At 39.1% G+C, this 18,738-nt stretch overlaps 1 protein-coding gene across 3 annotated transcripts in view; it reads right to left on the bottom strand.

Annotated features, from left to right (window-relative positions):
• The window catches only part of NR1H4 (nuclear receptor subfamily 1 group H member 4), a 63,167-nt gene that overhangs the window by 25,770 nt on the left and 18,659 nt on the right, over nt 1–18,738 (bottom strand). For 2 of the 3 annotated variants that reach the window (XM_059186636.1, XM_059186638.1), the window contains exons 1-2: nt 17,412–17,539; nt 10,465–10,830 (exon numbers count right to left, since the gene is read on the bottom strand). In XM_059186636.1, the coding sequence (XP_059042619.1) occupies nt 10,465–10,830; nt 17,412–17,520 (475 nt within the window). In that variant the 5' untranslated portion in view covers nt 17,521–17,539. Of the gene's footprint in view, nt 1–10,464; nt 10,831–17,411; nt 17,540–18,738 lie in introns of those variants that run through there. The other variant, XM_059186639.1, reaches the window with a different exon arrangement.

The raw sequence follows: 18,738 nt of genomic DNA, 5'->3' as shown, positions 1-18,738 counted from the left end.
TTGAGATTCTCTCCTTCTGTCCCTCTCCTGCTTGCTCTCTCTCTCTCTCTCTCTTTCAAATAAATAAATAAATAAACCCTAAAAAAACATTTCAGGGTCTCCACACTTTTTAAACAGCAACAAATGCACATAGCTGAATAATTAGTGATCTTTACATCCACTATAGCCTAAATAGAATCAGTCTTCAGGTCTATCTAAGCACATTGTCAAATAAAAAGGACTCCATCACTCACTTACTTAGAGCTTACTTTGTATCAGGCACTGTTCTAAACATATGCATATGGTGATTCATTTAATATTCATATCAATCCTATGAAGTAGATTTTTTTTTTTTTTTTTTTTTGGACAGACAGATCACAAGTAGGCAGAGAGACAGGCAGAGAGAGAGAGAGAGGAGGAAGCAGGTTCCCCACCAAACAGAGAGCCCAATGTGGGGCTCGATCCCAGGATCCTGGGATCATGACCTGAGCCCAAGGCAGAGGCTTTAACCCACTGAGCCACCCAGGCGCCCCTATGAAGTAGATTCTATTATTATTTTCTTCTTGCAGCTAAGGAGACTGAGTATCACAGAGATGAAGCACTTTGTTCCAAATCCTATAGATAGTAAACAGTAGAGCTTAGATTTGAACTCTGATATGCTCACTGGCAAACTCTATGCCTTTAATTAGTGCTTTAGGCTATCCTTTTAGTAAGGAGCTTACATTGCTAAAAACTGTCTTTAGACATTAATCATTTTAGAATTTGTTTATAGACTCCTGATCACCTCACAAAAGCGGTGTCAGACTATTATTTTTGAAAAAGCATCCCTCAAACTTCTGAGATGAAGTTGATGAAATTTACTATTTTTTAAGCTTTCATTTTAATGCAAGTTAGTCAACACACTGTTCTATTCGTTTCAGGTGTACAATATGGTGAGTGATTCAACACTTCCAAACATCAGCAGGCATTCATCATAATACGGGCAGTCCTTACTCCCCATCACCTATTTCACTCATCCCCTCAACCCTTCCCCTCTGGTAACCATTGGTTTGTTCTCTATAATTTTAAATCTGTTTCTTGGTTTCTTGATCCATCTATCTCTCCCTCTCTCTCTTTTCCCTTTGATCATTTGTTTTATTTCTTAAATTTCAAACGAGTGAAATGCTACGGTATTTGTTTTTCTCTGACTGACCTCTTTCGCTTAGCATAATACTCTCTAGTTCCCCCCATGCCATGCAAATGGCAAGATTTCATTCTTTTTATAGCTGAATAATATTCCCTTGTATACGTATTCCACATCTTTTTTATCCATTCATCTACCGATGGACACTTGGGCTGCTTGCATATCTTGGCTATTGTAAATAATACTGCTATAAACAGGGGTGTATGTATCCCTTTGAATTAGTGTTTAGTATTCGTTAGGTAAATACCCAGTAGTGCAATTACTGAATCACCCGATAGTTCTATTTTCAACTTTTTTAGGGCCATTCATAGTGTTTTCCACAGTGGCGGCCCCAGTTTGCATTTCCACCAACACGGCAAGAGGGTCCTGTTTTCTCCACACTCTCACCACTACCAGCTGTTACTTGTGATAAAAATCATTATCGGCTATTTAGTACCTGCTGATAACTTTGAGGTTTTCACCCTTTAACCTATTGGAGAGCCACAGACAGACAAAAAAAAAATTCACCTGACTTCTCTAACACTTAACTTCTATCAACTATAATCTGTATTGATTTTTTTTCTTAAATACATTTTTAAAAGACTGACTTTGAATTATTTTGAGAAGTTGGCTAACCTCCTTTCAGAGCAGACAAATCTACAAACAACTTAGTAGTCAAAGGGCATTCACCAAACTTCTATACTCCCTTCTGTCAAAAAAAATACCACAAAATAAGAGAAAAGTTCATGGAAACAGCATAATCTCTAAGAGTTAGAATACAAATACCTCAGTGTATAAAAAAAGCTGATTAATCTCTGAAAGCCAGGGAACAGAGTAAATTTGTGAAAAACATGCCCAAAATAGGTGCAGAGAATGCAGGATTAGGAGCAATGGAGGAAACTGAGTTCAGGTACAAGATGCTGATGGCCTGTAAGCATTCAGCGGGAACACTGTGCTACGAAATGCAGGGCAAGTTCCATTTCTGCTTATTTCTGCATGATCTGCAACTTAAGAATGGTTTAGTGAGTGGAAAAAAAAAAAAAACCTCGAAGTTATTTTGTGGTATGTAAAAGTTGTATGACATTCAAATTTTAGTGTCCGTAAATAAAGCTTTATTCAACTATAAAGCTTATTCATTTACATGCATGTCCGCTTTCACACTACAATGGCAGCCAAGTAGTTGTGCCAGAGACCTTAATACCTACAAAGCCTAAAATATTAACTATCTGGCCCTTTACGAAAGTTCACCATCCATCTAAGTCATGGAGAACAGTGTATTTTTTTTTTAAGATTTTATTTATTTATTTGACAGAGATCGATCACAAGTAGGCAAAGAGGCAGGCAGAGAGAGAGAGAGAGAGAGAGACAGGGAAGCAGGCTCCCTGCTGAGCAGAGAGCCAGTTGCGGGACTTGATCCCAGACCCTGAGATCATGACCCGAGCCGAAGGCAGCGGCTTAACCCACTGAGCCACCCAGGCGCCCCAAGAACAGTGTATTTGCCTGTAGTCTCAAGCAATAAATATAAACCACAGTGCAGGGCAATGCCCAGAAGGAATGGGGAGTCTTTGTGCCTAGAAGATAAGGACCAAAACATTCTATCCAGCCAGATGTCTTGTCCTCCCTCCAGACTGCTAAAAGCAGGCTGCACAAACACAAACAGCATCTCAGAGGAGTGAACAGGGAATCTCAGAGGCTACCTAAAGAAACCACTCTCTTTCCTAAAATCATTTGAGGATCACCTTTGTGGGGGTTTGCCTGGGAGGCAGCTCTTGGTCTATTCCTACTTTCACCATAACCTATTAATACAAGGTGCAGGGTCAAAGTATAAGACAGTTCAAGGTAAGCTCCCACAAAGGCAATTCTTAAATTATATATTCTAATGCTCATATATATCACAATTAGAAATGAAGATACTTAGATGCCTCATTCTTTATTTTTAAAAGTGATATGACCAGTGGTTGTTATTTCTATGTGTGAAAGTGGCTGACGACCCTACTTAGTTATTAAGAAGATGGTCTATTTTGTACACAAATGAATATTGTCCAATAATTTATGGTTGTGCCTGCTTCTGTGTCAGGAGATCATTTTGTCAAATAACAAATGGGTTTGGATTCCCCATCACCTAGATTTTGTTTGTTTTTCTCTTTGTTGGTGTGTTCTTTCTCTAAACAGAACCAACTTTTAAAACACTCATTTTCCTTGCATATGCTTTCGTGCTGTCTTTGGAAAGTCATTGACAGAAGGATACAAAAAAAGACAGCACAGAGATAAAATATAGCTCAGGAGTCCTAATGATCTGATGATCAATTCTACTCCATTCTTTCATAGCCATGAGGCCTGGACAAGTTTTTGAATATTGGTATCTTTATTTGCAAAAAAGGAGATGATAATACCATCTACTGGAACCATTATAAGGTAAATGAAATAAACAGTCTGTGCTGGGAATTGACCAGCCCATAACAGAGACTCATTACCTTCCCCAATAATTTGCATCCATTTATGTGTTTTTCAATAATTTTAGCAATGCTAATATGAAAGAATAACTTATTGAGTGTTTCGTGGATGTTTTGTTGTTTGTTCTTTTTCCTATTTGGGAGGTTAACCTTTTCTCCCCACTGCTGCCTTTTTTTTACTTTTCTTTCCCATCCCAAGAGGGTAGCCATTTTTCCATGTTCACTTGATAAAACAAAAGCTAAAGTCGTCTACCTCTAAAATAAGATAACTCTAGCATTGGGCTTTTGTTTTCAACCCCTCATTGAAAGGGTTACACTGGATCATCTCAAAGATGATGGAGGTGGAGGTCAATGCTTTTAGATTGTGAAAATGAGGGGAGGGGTAATAACGCTCTGTGTGAGCTTGATTTTGCATCTCTTTAAGAGCCATTCAGACTCCCAGGTGGGCAAACTCCCAGGAGCTGGAGGCTTAACTAGAGGTTTTTTTAGTAACTACTTTCATATTTACATATTGCTTATGTATTTACTTTAAACATGCCTTCTTGTTTAAATGTAATTTTTATAGTCTCTATTTCTCTTGCACATTAACTATAAATTTATTTGAAATTTCAATTTTTATCCACTGGAAATCATTCTTTTACCATTTAATTTTTCTGTATGTTCTTTTTGACACTATTTCATTGCTTTTATATTTTTTAATCTTTTATTTTTTTTGTCTTGCTGTTTTCTCTTTTTGTCTATTTTAGCTCGGTTATATAAACTGTTTCCCTGCTTTGCTTTAAAATGGTGACTAAGAGAGCTGGAATTTTGTCTGTTTTGTTCACTGCATCTCCTATGCTTAGAATAGAACCTGGCATATGGTTGGTACCTAATAATAGTTGCTGAATAAAGAACTGAATTAATGAATTCAAACGCTCAGGAGCTGGAGGCTTACTTAATTAACTAATAGGAAGAGAGAGAGTTTCGAAGACTGTGTATGATCAAAGTTTGAGAGTCTGGATGAACAGAAGAATAACAACAATAAAATAATAAGAATTCACCAACAAAGGAGCAAAAACTAATGCTTACTGAACATTCAAGTGTGCCAGACATAGAGCTAGATGTTTCAAAAACAATGTCTCATTTTTGTCTTCACAGTAACTTAATGATAATAGTAATAATAATGGACATTTAGTTTCTTAATTATTAATTTAATTTAATTTCAGTGTAACAGAATTCATTGTTTATACACCACAGGCAGTGCTCCATGCAATCCGTGCCCTCCATAATACCTACCACCAGGCTCCCCCAACCTCCCACCCCCACCACGCCCCTTCAAAACCTCAGATTGTTTCTCAGAGTCCATAGTCTCTCATGGTTCATCTCCCCCTCCAATTTCCCTCAACTCCCTTCTCCTCTCCATCACCCCATGTCCTCCATGTTATTTCTTATGCTCCACAAATAAGTGAAACCAATAATGGACATTTATTGGAGGACATTTATTGAGTACCATAGCAAGTACTATGTTAATTGCTTTAAACATATTATCTTCTTTAATCCTCTCACCAACTCCTAGGTGCCTACCTCAAAGCATGGTCCTGAGGATTAAATGAGCTAGTACAGGTAAAGCCCCAGATAAAACCTGTGCATGATAATCATTTGATATACCTTATCTGTTTCTCACCAGCATCACCATCATCCTCATCTCAACCTCCACCTCCCCCTCCTCATCTTTATTACTATCCTCACTTTATAGGAGAGAAGTCTGAAGCCCAGACACATTCAGTAACTTGGAACATCTGAGAAGAGAATCAGCAGCACAGGAAGAGGGTGTTGAAATCTGGGTTGTCTGCCATCAGAATATGACTCCTCTTGCCACTTTTATAACACTTAACTACAAAAGGCTTCCAATGTGGTGAAATAGTTTAAGCCCCACCCCCTTGCATCCCTCTCCAAGACAATTGGACCTACAGAGTTCAGTAGGATCATGACCAAATTTTATAAACTCAGACCTCAAAATCAAGTAGGATTTCAGGAAGTTCATGTGTGAGTCAGGGCGCCTCAGCCCTGACACATAAACAAAGGGCCCATTGGAAACACTCTGCATCTATTCCACACATCAGAATAGACTCAACAACTATGGAGTCTTTTCTAGAACTTCAGAACTAAGTCAGAATATTTTCAAAAGGACGATAGGTCACCCATTTACTCATTAAAATGCCCTTTAAGAATTCTACCATTCTCTCACTGACAAGTGTAGACTCTCCCAGCCTGGAGATGGATGTGACTGACATTGACCTATTTGGAAATGCAGCCATTTGAAACTTCCAGTCAGATGCAGATCAGTTTTGTTAGCTGAGGTTTGAAGTTTGAATCAAAATTCACCCACATGTGAGCACATTTTCATATGCCCCACTGATAAGAGGGAGAAAAGAAAACTCTTGATGTAATCTGATGCTGAGCAAATGGCAGACATTGTCAGTGCGTTATGCTTGTGCTCTTAGAATCATTGCTCTTTAAAAATGTATTAGAATTTCTCTCATTGATGCCATAAGTGTTGACAATAAAACATTCATTATAATTAGAAACAGATATGAGGGGCTCCTGTGTGGCTCACTGGGTTAGAGCTTCTGCTTTCAGCTCATGTCATGGTCCCAGGGTCCTGGGATCAAGCCCCAAATCGGGCTCTCTGCTCAGCAGGGAGCCTGCTTCCCTCTCTCTCTCTACCTGCCTCTCTGCCTACTTGTGATCTCTGTCAAATAAATAAAATCTTAAAAAAAAAAAAAAGAAATAGATATGAGACTAATGAAATCAGGATGTTTAGCCATGATCTTTGTTTTGTTTTTAAGTTTTTATTTTTTTTTAAAGATTTTTTATTTATTTATCAGAGAGAGAGAGGGAGAGAGTGAGCACAGGCAGACAGAATGGCAGGCAGAGGTAGAGGGAGAAGCAGGCTCCCTGCTGAGCAAGGAGCCGGATGTGGGACTCGATCCCAGGATGCTGGGATCATGACCTGAGCCGAAGGCAGCTGCTTAACCAACTGAGCCACCCAGTCTGTCCCTGTTTTTTTTTTTTTTTTTTTTTTTTTTTTAAAGATTTTATTTATTTATTTGACAGAGAGAAATCACAAGTAGATGGAGAGGCAGGCAGAGAGAGAGAGGGAAGCAGGCTCCCTGCCGAGCAGAGAGCCCGATGCGGGACTCGATCCCAGGACCCTGAGATCATGACCTGAGCCGAAGGCAGTGGCTTAACCCACTGAGCCACCCAGGCGCCCTGTCCCTGTTTTTAAGTTTTTAAAAACTTCCTCCTGTGTGTATGTGTGTGTAAGTATCACAGATCTGACAGACGTGCAGTGAAGTCCTAAAGAAAGAGAGCTGCCAGGACCTTTACATATAAAATTAAGTTGATTCTACACAGACCCTGTGAAATAGATATTACCCTTTTTTTTTTTTTTTTTTTTTTTTTTGCAGAGTGAAGGCTCAGAGAAGCCAAGTATTCCACAAACTAAGAATTGGCTGGCCGGATATCCGTGGCACCCACTTCTACACTAGGGTACATTCTCTATTGTAAAGGCAGGAAAACTGGACACCATCTTTCCCAAAATCCCTTGCAGCTAACATTGTGGATATGATTTAAGCTCTGCAGGACAGATGCCCTTGTAAGACTTGTTTCTGCGGGCAAGCAGGGCTGTGGAATTGAGCTATAGCAGCATCTTGGTTTCCCATTGCTAACTTCGAGGGCACTGAAAGGCAAGGCACAGGGTATTCGTCATGGGTATATTAAGTTTAGCTGGCAAGCCATTGCTCTGGAGTCAGTAATTATGGGGGAGGCATCTTTCTGATCCTTGGATGGCAGCTATGGTGGTGTCTTTCTGGAGCCAGCAGCTCTGTGTTCGCTTCCCATTTTCCCATCTTCTTGACCATAGCAAGTCCTTGGCAGGCCAGTTCTGCAGGGTGACCCTGAGCATCCTCTTGGAGACTCAGCACAGAACCTGCTCCTCTACCCTTCCAACTTCTCCTGTGTTAATTCCTTACTGTTTGAAATTTTTGTTTTATTTCACTGAACTCTGACCAATATATTAAGTAACATGCTTACTCAGCCAAGAATGACAGTCTAGGAAACCCCAAAATCCACACCCTTCCTTTGATGGAAAGCTATGGAGTAAGACTCATTCTGTATTTGGTAAGCACAGATATCCAAGGAGTGTGGAGTGGGGGGCCAAGTTGGCCAAGTAGACCTGCCTGGCACGGGGTACTGGTTCTTTCCCTTGTAGTCTACCCTATGTTGTGAGCCTCCTTCCTATTCTCTAAGCTAGGATAATTTTCATTTGTTTCCTCAGGAGAACATATACAAAGCATAAAGGAGCTCATTATTGGCTTTTCAGTCACAAAAGCCTAAGCATCAAGATCCCAGACACTAAATTTCCCCAAGTTGGGACAGATAGACAAATAGAGAAGTCAAAAAAAGCCAAGTCATGGTAAGTTCATGAGAAGGCCCTGACTTCTGTCCCTCCCACCTTCAAGCCCAGATTGTACCCTGGGATGTGTGTATTGAAAGAATATAGCAACTCCATGTCATTCAGGAGTCCTAGAACAAAAGAATTCTTGTGCCCTTTCCTGGAGACAGCCTAGAGAGGCATCCGGGTCTGCTGGTACTCAGGGCGGCATAGGAACAGGTGAAATGCCTCTCTGGGCAGCCAGGCATGTCAGCACCACACGGGAGGAGCATCAGGAACCCACCCAGCTGAGCTGCGGAACAGCAGGCAGAGCAGACAGGAAGGAGAAGTGTGCTCAAGACCCCAGAATGGAGCCTCAGAAACCCTTCCGACTGGTGACTGAAGACCAGCTAGAATAACACCCGGCAGATGCTGCACCGCATGAACAACGGTGAAAACCAGAGCCTCCCCTGCAGTGCTCAATCCTTGCAGGGCACTGCGTAATCATAGAATTTAGACAAAACCCCAGAGAAAGGTAGGGTTTTTTTGCGGGGGGGGGGGGGGATGAGTAGAATAATCCTGAATTCAATGAAATATAGTTTCCATGATTTCAATCCAGCTATACCATTCAATCCAGCCATACAAAATGAGTTTACGTGTCCCGTATCCATGCCCTGAGTGTTGTACTCTCTCGCTACTCAGCTTCTAGTTACTTCTCGCACTCAACCTCCATAGCCATTGGTCTAGAACAGGGTCAGCAAAATACAGCCAGGCCTATGGGCCAAATTCAACCTACTGTCCATTTGCTTTTTTTTTTTTTTTTTTAAATTTCCTTGCCTATTTTTGTAGGTTAAATAAAGCCACAGTTATGCCCCTTCTTTATGTGGGTGTGTTTGCAAAGTTGAGTAATCACAACTGAAACCGCAATGGTGCAAAGCCTGAAATATTTACTCTCTCTGTACAGGGAAAAAACATTGCCAGCCTCTGATGTAGAACACAGGTTCTTCCTCACTCCATCTCATCTTCTCCCTGCACTCTGATCCTTTTGCTCCCATGATGGGGGCAAAGTCTCAAGTCAGAATCAATGAAAAAGCTCAACCTTTCTCTGCTCTTAAAAATCATATCCACATCCAGATCCAGCTTTTCCTTCCTGAATCTCCCCAAGGATGGGTTCTCTCCTGAGTCCTTCTCTGTCCCCTTGTGCTCTGTGATCCTGTACTTTCCTGGTCCCCTCCCATTTCTAGCTTCCTTGGATATCTTTTAGGGGCAACTCTTCCCTTGCCTGCTTTTATTTTATTTTTTTTAAAGATTTTATTTATTTATTTGACCCAGAGAAAGAGAGAGACAGCACAAGCAGGGGAAGAGTCAGGCAGAGAGAGAGGGAGAAGCAGGCTCCCTGCTGGGCAAGGAGCCCGACACAGGACTCAATCCTAGGACCCTGGGATCATGTGCTGAGCTGAAGGCAGCCGCTTAATGACTGAGCCACCCAGGCACCCCTCCCCTGCCCACTTTTAAAGTCAGTGTTTTGGGGGGTTGTCTTAGGCACACTTATTTCACTCCATTCACACTGGATGCCCCAGAGTCTTCTCAGGAGGACCAAGTTTCACAAAGTGTTCACCAGTAAGGAAGTGACCTGACTCAGATTACTGACTTCAGAGGTTTATTATCTGGCCCAGATAATACCAATAGTTTATCCATTGATTTAGTCAATATTAGTCCTGAGCAACTAGCTCAAAGAGTAGAATGACCACTCATAGTGGCAAGGATCAAAAGACAGGATAGGCTAGTGGTTAACTCCAGAGCAAATGCTCTGGAGTTAGGCCTATCAGTTATAGATTGGAAGCTCCACCCCTAATTAGCTGTGAAGCCTTGAGGAAGTAACCCACTTTTCTCATCTATAAAATGGGAATGAAGTATTAGAACTAGTAAGTTTACTATTGAGGTTTAATAAACACATCAACTAATAGAGTCTTATTCTCTTTTATCTCAGTTTTAAAAGGGATGCGTTCGTTTCTCTTTCTTTTAAAAAAACAACAGGTGAGCGTGGGTGGTGTCCGATTCTTGATTTCAACTCAGGTCGTGATCTCAGGGTTGTGGGACTGAGCCCCACGTCAGACTCTCTGCTGGGCATGGAGCCTGCTTGGGATTCTCTCTCTACCTCTCTCTCTCTTTATTGTTTCCTCTGCTTGCTTTCTCTCTCTCTCAAAAACAAACAAAAACCCCATAATCTATTTAATTTCTTTAACCATATGTGAGGTTGTAACTAGAAAATATTTTACTTATATATAAGCTAAATACACTAAAAGGCTTTTCCTAGAGATTTATAACAGGTAGGCATGTAGGAAGAGAAAATGGGAAGTTATCTGGAAAAAGGGAAGAATTCAGTCTGAGGGATTTCAACAATCAGTTCAAAGAGTAAAACCTCAAGGAGAGAATGGCCAACCAGAGGTGCTTACCTTTGCAGCCCTCACAGGTCAGTGCATTATAATGGTAACCAGATGCTCTGTCTCCGCAAACAACACATAATTCATCCCCTTTTATTCTCCCTGCTGATGCACTCATTCGGGCCTTTTTTGTTACAGGAATCTCTGCTACCTCAATCTCTCCTTGGTAGAGAGTCTCAGCTGGCATTCGCCTGAGTTCATATATTCCAGGAGAATACCACTCCTCGGGCTGCTGGGGATAGAAACCCAGGTTGGAATAATAGGATGACGAGGAGATCTGTGGCTGAACTTGCGGAAACGGAACATTGTTGTATTGTGAGTATGGCTCTACTTCTAGATTCTGTCCCAAAGGTCCTGCTGCTTGCTCTGTTAGTACACCTGGACAAGAGTAACAAAATTGGAATTAATGTCTAAGAAAAGACCAAAATTTAACTATATAAAAATTGACAACTTCTTTACAGCAAACAAAAACAAAAAAACTATAAAAAGGAATAATGACAAATTACAAACTCAGAAAAATATCTACAACATAAAAGATAGACCAAAGACTCATATCACTAACAGATAAAGAGCACTTGCAAACCAATAAGAAAAATTCAACAACCTCATGGGTGATGGTGATAAAGGATATGAAAGGACAATTTTTAGAAATACAAACACAAAGTATTTTATAAACATAAAAAAATGCATTCACCTTCATCAACAATTAAATTTAAATTTAAATTGCAATATAAAATATGACCATGTTCATCCTCAAATAAGTAAAGGTTAAAAATGCTCAATAGAACACTCAGAAAAGCAAACATTCTTAGAGGACTATTATTCATTATCTTTCAGCATTTGAAACTCAAATACTCTTTTAAAGCAGGGAAATTTATTGTAGAAACTGCAAGGAAATTTTATTGTAGAAACAGGCACGTATTTGTGTGAAAGGCTTCTATAAAGATATCCATGTGTAGGAAAATCTGTAAAAACTATAAATCAGGAACTAATTTAAATATCCATCAATAGGAGTCTTATTAAATTGCATTATGTCCATGCACTCAAATATTATGTAGATGTGAATTTAGATCTATAGGTGTTGATAAAGAAAGGTTTCTATGATATGATGACATTTGAAAATATTAACTTATAGAATAATATATATATTTATGTGGGTATTAAAAGAACAATGTGTGTGTGCACACGCATGTGTACAAGGCAAATTTCTGCACGATACAAAAGAAACTGGATGATGGTGACTGGAAAGTGAGATTGTTCCATTGTTTTCTGGGGTAGGAGGTTGCATGGTGTTTATGTTGTTCGTAACTTTGCCATGTAGATTAGTATTTTAATCATGATAAAACAAAGAAGGAGCTTTAAAAAAAAAAAAAAGAATGCAGTGCCTGGAATTGTGAGTATGGTTCAAATTCTAGTCCTGTTACTTATTTTCTGTGTGCATCTTGGCAATTTATTTAATGTCTTTAGGGATCAAATTTCTCTTCATAAAACAGAGAATAATAGCTACCTCATTAGGTTGATGTAAGAATTAAACAAGATCATGTATGCCAAACACTTTGCTAAATGTTTGGCACACAAAGAGTGCCAGATAAATTAGAGTTGCCATTAAAGTAGTAGTAATAATCATTATTCCTACTGCCATTATTACAAAATGAGCTTTTTATCTATAAAACCTCTAGATGTTAGAAAACTATCAGGTTGTGAAAGTGCTTCTATTTCCTAGAAACACAAACAATGACTCTTTAGAAAAAAAAATATTTAAGCTATGCAAAACGTTAAAAATTTTAACGAACATAAATAAAATATAGGAGAGTGTACAAATGTGTCTGATTCTTCAAAGCATGGTCAGGCAACCCTAGACCAAAATTCCAATTCCACTTCCATTGAACAGTGGAACTTTGGGCAAGTTGCTGAACTACTGACGAGCCTTGCTGAACTACTGACGAGCCGAGTTTTAATGGCAGCAAGCTCGGGATGAAAATATCTATCCAGAGTTATGTTGAGGATTGAATGAGGTAATACAGGATTATTCCACTTATTCCTTAAGTTCTTTATGAAAGTCTTGGGGTCACATGTGTTTTGGAATTCAGAACTGATTGACTGTGTTTTAGAACAGAACACAGTGTTCTTTCTCCCTGTGTGGTCTGGGACAGAACTCGGAATCAAACACAGCAATCTTCCATGGTGAAATGTATAAATATTCATACGATGCAGAATAAGTAAATAAATAAAGACCATTAATATCCTCCCATCCATTCGGGTCAGGTTTTTGCCACCAGAGAAATTTGTGTCAAAATTTTGGTTAAAATGTTTCACTTTTAAAGCTTTTGGAATTTAGAACTGTCCATTAGGGACTGTAGAGCTCCGCATCTATACATTTGCAGTGCCCCCCAAAATTGCTGTGGTTGTTATTATTGCTACTACTACTGTCAGAAAACTCTGAGAAACTCCATCCTAGTGCCAGGCGCTTGTATATTTGCAATTCTTTTCACAAAAATCCTACAAGGTGGGTAACATGAGTATCCTCATTTACAAATGAGTAGCTTGCGGCACAGAGAAGGAAGGCAACTTTACTCCTACATTCCTAAATCGCTGAGATTTGAACTTGGATAGTCTGACTTCCAAACCATGTGCTGAATCACTCCTTTCTGGGATAATTTCAGATGTGTGATGCTTTAAAGCATGAGAGTACACAGTTTTCTCTTCATCCTTCTATACCTCAGCTGGTGAGTCCTTTCAATACCTCTGCTTGCAGGTAAGCTGCAATCAGGTGTGCAAGGTGCCACATGATCCTACCTTTTCGCTTCCAGCCATTTCTCATGTTTTGAGTTACCTAATCCTAGAATCTGCATTGCAGGTTCCAGACTCAGAACCTCCCTTCCCTGCCCCTAGCTCCACTGCTTCCTGAGCCTAGAACTGTCTACAATACAGCCATTTGCTCACAGAGCTTCATCTCACTATTCTACACTTAATCTATCTCTAAATTTCTTTGTAAGGATAGCTTCTTTGAGGAAGTCTTCCTTGACTCTAGGTTCCAGGGTGTTCTGAGTTTAGTTACACGGTACTTACCTATCCTCTGTGGGCTGCCCTTTGCTCATCTCTAAAGAAAAGACTTCATGCTGGATAACCTCACAGTTCTTCTTTATATCTAAAATCTCCATTAGTGAATAACTAAAAGACTATGGTCGTGAGAACTCAAGGCTTTTCTACAATGGCAAAGTAGAATATATGCGTACCAAAAGTTTGTTGAAAAGAATGCTTTCTGCATTGATCCAGAAAAAGATTGTCGAAGCACAAAGTATATACTATCTGGGAAAAAATTAACTTCCTGTCTTCTATGCCTGACTTCTCCATATAAAACCAACATTAAGTGATTATATCTGAAAGACCAAGTTTTGGCAATGGTGCTTTGTCTTACTACCACAAAATAGAAGAATATGAAATAGAATATGATTACAACAAAAAGAAGAGATAAAATATAAACAAAATTCTGATCTATTTTATAACCAAATATGACTAAAATTTGTGGAGTGAATGGGTTTGAAAAGAACTGAAAAGCATTAAAAGCATTACTTTCACTTATACTTATTGCTGGATTTTATCCCCCAACCGATCTTATACTGTCAATTACTGGTTTCCACCCCCGACCCCTGCAGATCCAGCAAGTTAAAGCAACTTGCCTGGGGTCAAACAATTAATGACAGACACTGGATTTTACAAAATCCAGGGAAATGTGTAATTTTTCCTCCTCACGTGACAATTCCAAGATCTCAAATCATTGTTTCAATTAAGCTAGTATTCTTATAATCAATAGATAGCATGTAGTCCTGACTAAAGTCAGATCGTGGCATCAAAATCTTATCGGTCCTTTGGAATCATTTCAAGCAAAATGGAAAGCTTTCACAAAGACATTGACAATATTATACGAAAGCAAGAAAACATGGTAAGAATATGAGAATAGCACATAATATTATTAAATAATGCTTCTATCCTCAAAGCACATCCACATGTAGTATTTCAGTGTCCCCACCAAATTTCCACAGTATGCAGGCAACTTATAATAAGAAGCCCAGCATGGTCAACAGCACCCAAAATAGTGGGATTAGAACAACTTCCATCATGAATTGACTGTAAGACTTTGAACAACTGCTTAACATTTTTTGTTTTCATTTCTTCTATAAAATGGAACTATTAACAGCCAGCCTTGCTATCTTATAAGGTATTTCTGAGTATAAAATAAAGTAGTTGAGGAAACGTTTTGATAAGTTGAATGTCATGAAAAAACATGTTTGTTCCTAGCAAACCTAGCAAAATCCCGATTTTAATAGTTAACTGATAGTTAATTAGTAATTATCTTAGTCTGTTTTGATAACATAAGTTATAGGATACTCCTTTCATTTATAAATATTGTATTGATAATGGCTATTTTCCAGACAATGTGTTAGGTTCTGAGGATACAAACAGTGAACAAGACAAAGGGAATACAGATAAAAAGGGCCCCAGTCATTCCCTACACATGCAGGCATGTGCGTGTGTGCATGTGTGTGTGTGTGTGTGTGTGTGTGTATGTATAGAGATATCAAGGACTGGGATAAAAACAAGCAAACAAATACCAGAACTTTCTGATAAAGCACAGATGTGAAAGAGCAGAGATGGGTCAACTTTAAAACATGATTTCTATAAAAGTAAATTTATTTTTACTTTACTACAATTTAAAGTAAATAATAATATATTAATATATATCTATAAATTTGGATTTATCAGTGCTTTTCCAGAATCAGTCTATCCCAAAGTGGGGGAGGGGGAATTTAGATTCCCTTATGATGGGAAATGCTCCCTGAGCGTTTAGGAAGAGTGGTGTTTTTTTCTTTTTTTTAAGATTTATGTATTTATGTATTTATATTTAGAGAGAGAGTATGTGAGCAGGGAAGGGGCACAGGTAGAGGGAGAGGAAGAGAATCTCAAGCAGACTCCCACTGAGCACAGAGCCCAATGCAGAGCTCAATCTCACGACTTTGATATCATAACCTGAGCCAAAATCAAGAGTTAGACACTTAACCAATGATCCACCCATGCGCTCCGAGGAAGAGCTTTTAAATGGGAACACATGAATGTATAGACACCTGGGAAGTCTGAGACCCCGTGCAAAGGAAAACAAAATTCTTCTGGGTAGAGTCTCTAGCAGTCAGTAGTTTCTCTAAAGGGGTACTATCTAAGGGAACTTCCTGAAGTGATGGAAATATTCTATACCATCAATACGGTAGCCACTAACTGTATGGGAATATGAAACACTTGAAATGTTGTTAGTGATATTGAGAAACTGAGTTTTAAGTTTTATTTAATTTTTTAAAGATTTTATTTATTTATTTGACAGAGAGAGACACAGCGAGAGAGGGAATACAAGCAGAGGGAGTGGGAGAGGGAGAAGCAGGCTCCCCGCTCTGCAGGAAGCCTGAGGTAGGGCTCAATCCCAGGACACTGGGATCATGACCTGAGCCAAAGGCAGACGTTTATCAACTGAGCCAGCCAGGCACCCAGTTTTATTTAATTTTAAATAATTAAAATTAAAAATTACTTAGCCACTCGTGGCTAGTGACTACTATATTAGATAGTACAGCTCCAAGGAGTTTGTGATGTGTTTTTATTGTTGTGGTTAGTCTGTGAACTCTTTGGGGAATATATTGGGTTATATTCCCCCCCCCCTTTTTTTATTTCATTCCTGGTGCCTTACACAAAGCCTGATACAGTGTGCTTAATAAATGCCTATTAAATGGAAATGATACAAAGATTTGCTTTTCCTGCCTTCTAACTGATTTTGTAAATACAGTGTCAATCACTTTTAAACATATTTAAATAAAATAGTATGCTGCTAACTCTACAATCATATATTTAAAATTATAATTATTGTAAAAATGATTAGAGTTCCTCTTTTAACTAAAAATTTAAGAGGTAAGATTCTGTTTTGAAAAAATATTAAAATAGACAATATTACATGTTATGGTCTATGTTTTCATTATATATCTATGTTTTACTTCAGAGAAAACAAATAGTGTAAGCCTAAAACTGAACTCTTTACTTATCTGATTTTCCATCAATTTGGGAGAAATCTGCTATGAAACCAATTCAGTAAATCAGTGTTTCTCAATCTCTCTTTTTACTTTTCTCATCACAACCCATAGTTTGAAATACATCTTATATTGGGGCACCTGAGTGGCTCAGTGGGTTAAAGCCTCTGCCTTCAGCTCAGGTCATGATCCCAGGGTCCTGGGATCAAGCCCCACATTGGGCTCTCTGCTCGGCGGGGAGCCTGCTTCCTCCTCTCTCTCTGCCTGCCTCTCTGCCTACTTGTGATCTCTGTCAAATAAATAAATAAAATCTTAAAAAAAAAGAAGAAGAAATACATCTTATATCGTAACTCCTGTATACACTTAAACATATGTAGAAGTAATTGAAACAAGATTTTCACAAAATAACACTTATCCTTACTTCTTGAAGTGCACTCTGACATTTCTATGCTACTCTACTCTTATTCTATTCTATTCTAAACTATTCTAACTTTTTAATGGTGGTCATAGCCACAAATAGACTTCGTAACCCACTGGGATCTGAGACGTGCCATTTTTAAAACACTGCATTAAGTACGTACTTCAAAGTACTTTTTCATGTGTCTACAGGCATTAATTAGAACTGCCTAGTGTTTAACTTGAGAAAAGCCTGCAATTTTACATAATATTTAATGAACAATTTTAGGGGAAACATACTTAGATTTTATCTCAATGAGATACTCACCTCCCTAAATCCTCAAAAATCACCCCGCCCCAACTTCTCACCCCAGCCTTCTGGTTCTGACTAAGACATCTTTGACAGACACCCGTTGCTAAAATCTCAAACAAAAGCCCTCCACTTCCTCAGTCCAGTTGCAGAAGTTTGGTCAAGAGCACCTGTGAACAGTGTCTTACCTTTATCAGACTTCATGTTCATCATTTCCATAATAAATCCTGATGATGCGTGTCTATGGTGAGGACTACTTTGAATTGGATTTTCTAACCCCTGAAACTGCATTACCATTCTTAGCTTACTCACAGCAACTGAAAATGAGACCAGGTAAGCAGCGATAGAGGCCAGAGGTTGTGTGGCTTACTGATTAACTTCATTACAGAGCAGAATATTTGTAAATGTTTATGAGAAAAGACCTCGATGCCAAGTTGCCTAGTAGCTGGAAACCAGTCTTTTAGCTAAATATTTTGGGGGAGCACTTTCGAGTTTTAGAACTTAATAGGTAGAGTAGATTTCTGTTCAGTGGCTCTAAAAGTGGATTTGGGGTCAAGTGCCATACTCTGTGTCTTGACATTTGTTCCTATCAAAAGTGTACAGAATAATATAATTTTGTTATGTCAGAAAGCACCAAAGCATAATGCTTAACAGTACAAGACCAAATGATCTGGGTTTATACTCAATGTTAGTGGAATTGTGTTCTCCACCCCCCCAAATTGGTATGTTGAAGTTCTAACCTCCAGACCTCAGCATGTGACATTATTTGGAGAGAGGGTTTTTATAGAGGTAATCAAGTTAAAATATTCATGAAGATGATCCCTAATCCCATATAATTGGTCTCCTTATACAAATGGGAATGTAGACACTGAGACAGGCAGACATCAAGAGAAGACACTATGAAGAGATAAAGGAAAAAGGCAGTCATCTATAAGCCAAGAATAGACCCCAAGACCAGGAATAGACCCTTACCCCACAGCCTTCAGAAGGAATCAACATGCTAACCCTTTGGTTTTGGACTTCTTTCTAGCCTCAAGAACAGTGAAACAATCCTTTTTTTTTTTTTTTTTTTTTGGATTTTATTTATTATTTATTTGACAGACTGAGATCACAAGTAGGAGAGAGGCAGGAAGAGAGAGAAGAAGGGAAGCAGGCTCCCTGCTGAGCCGAGAGCCTGATGTGGGGCTGGATCCCAGGACTCTGGCCTAAGCTGAAGGCAGATGCTTTAAACCACTGAGCCACCCAGGCACCCAATCCTTTCCTGTTCTTTAAGCCACCCAGTCTGGTCCTTCATTACAGCCTCTTTTTTTTTTTTTTTTAAGATTTTATTTATTTGACAGAGAGAGATCACAAGTAGGCAGAGAGGCAGGCAGAGAGAGAGAGAAGAGGAAGCAGGCTCCTTGCTGAGTAGAGAGCCCGATGCGGGACTCGATCCCAGGACCCTGAGATCATGACCTGAGCTGAAGGCAGCGGCTTAACCCACTGAGCCACCCAGGTGCCCCTCATTACAGCCTC

The sequence above is a fragment of the Mustela lutreola genome, chromosome 8 (genome assembly GCF_030435805.1).
Source record: "Mustela lutreola isolate mMusLut2 chromosome 8, mMusLut2.pri, whole genome shotgun sequence".
Taxonomy (NCBI): domain Eukaryota; kingdom Metazoa; phylum Chordata; class Mammalia; order Carnivora; family Mustelidae; genus Mustela; species Mustela lutreola.
The sequence above is the reverse complement of the archived record's forward strand: the minus strand, read 5'-3'. Positions and strand labels throughout refer to the sequence as shown.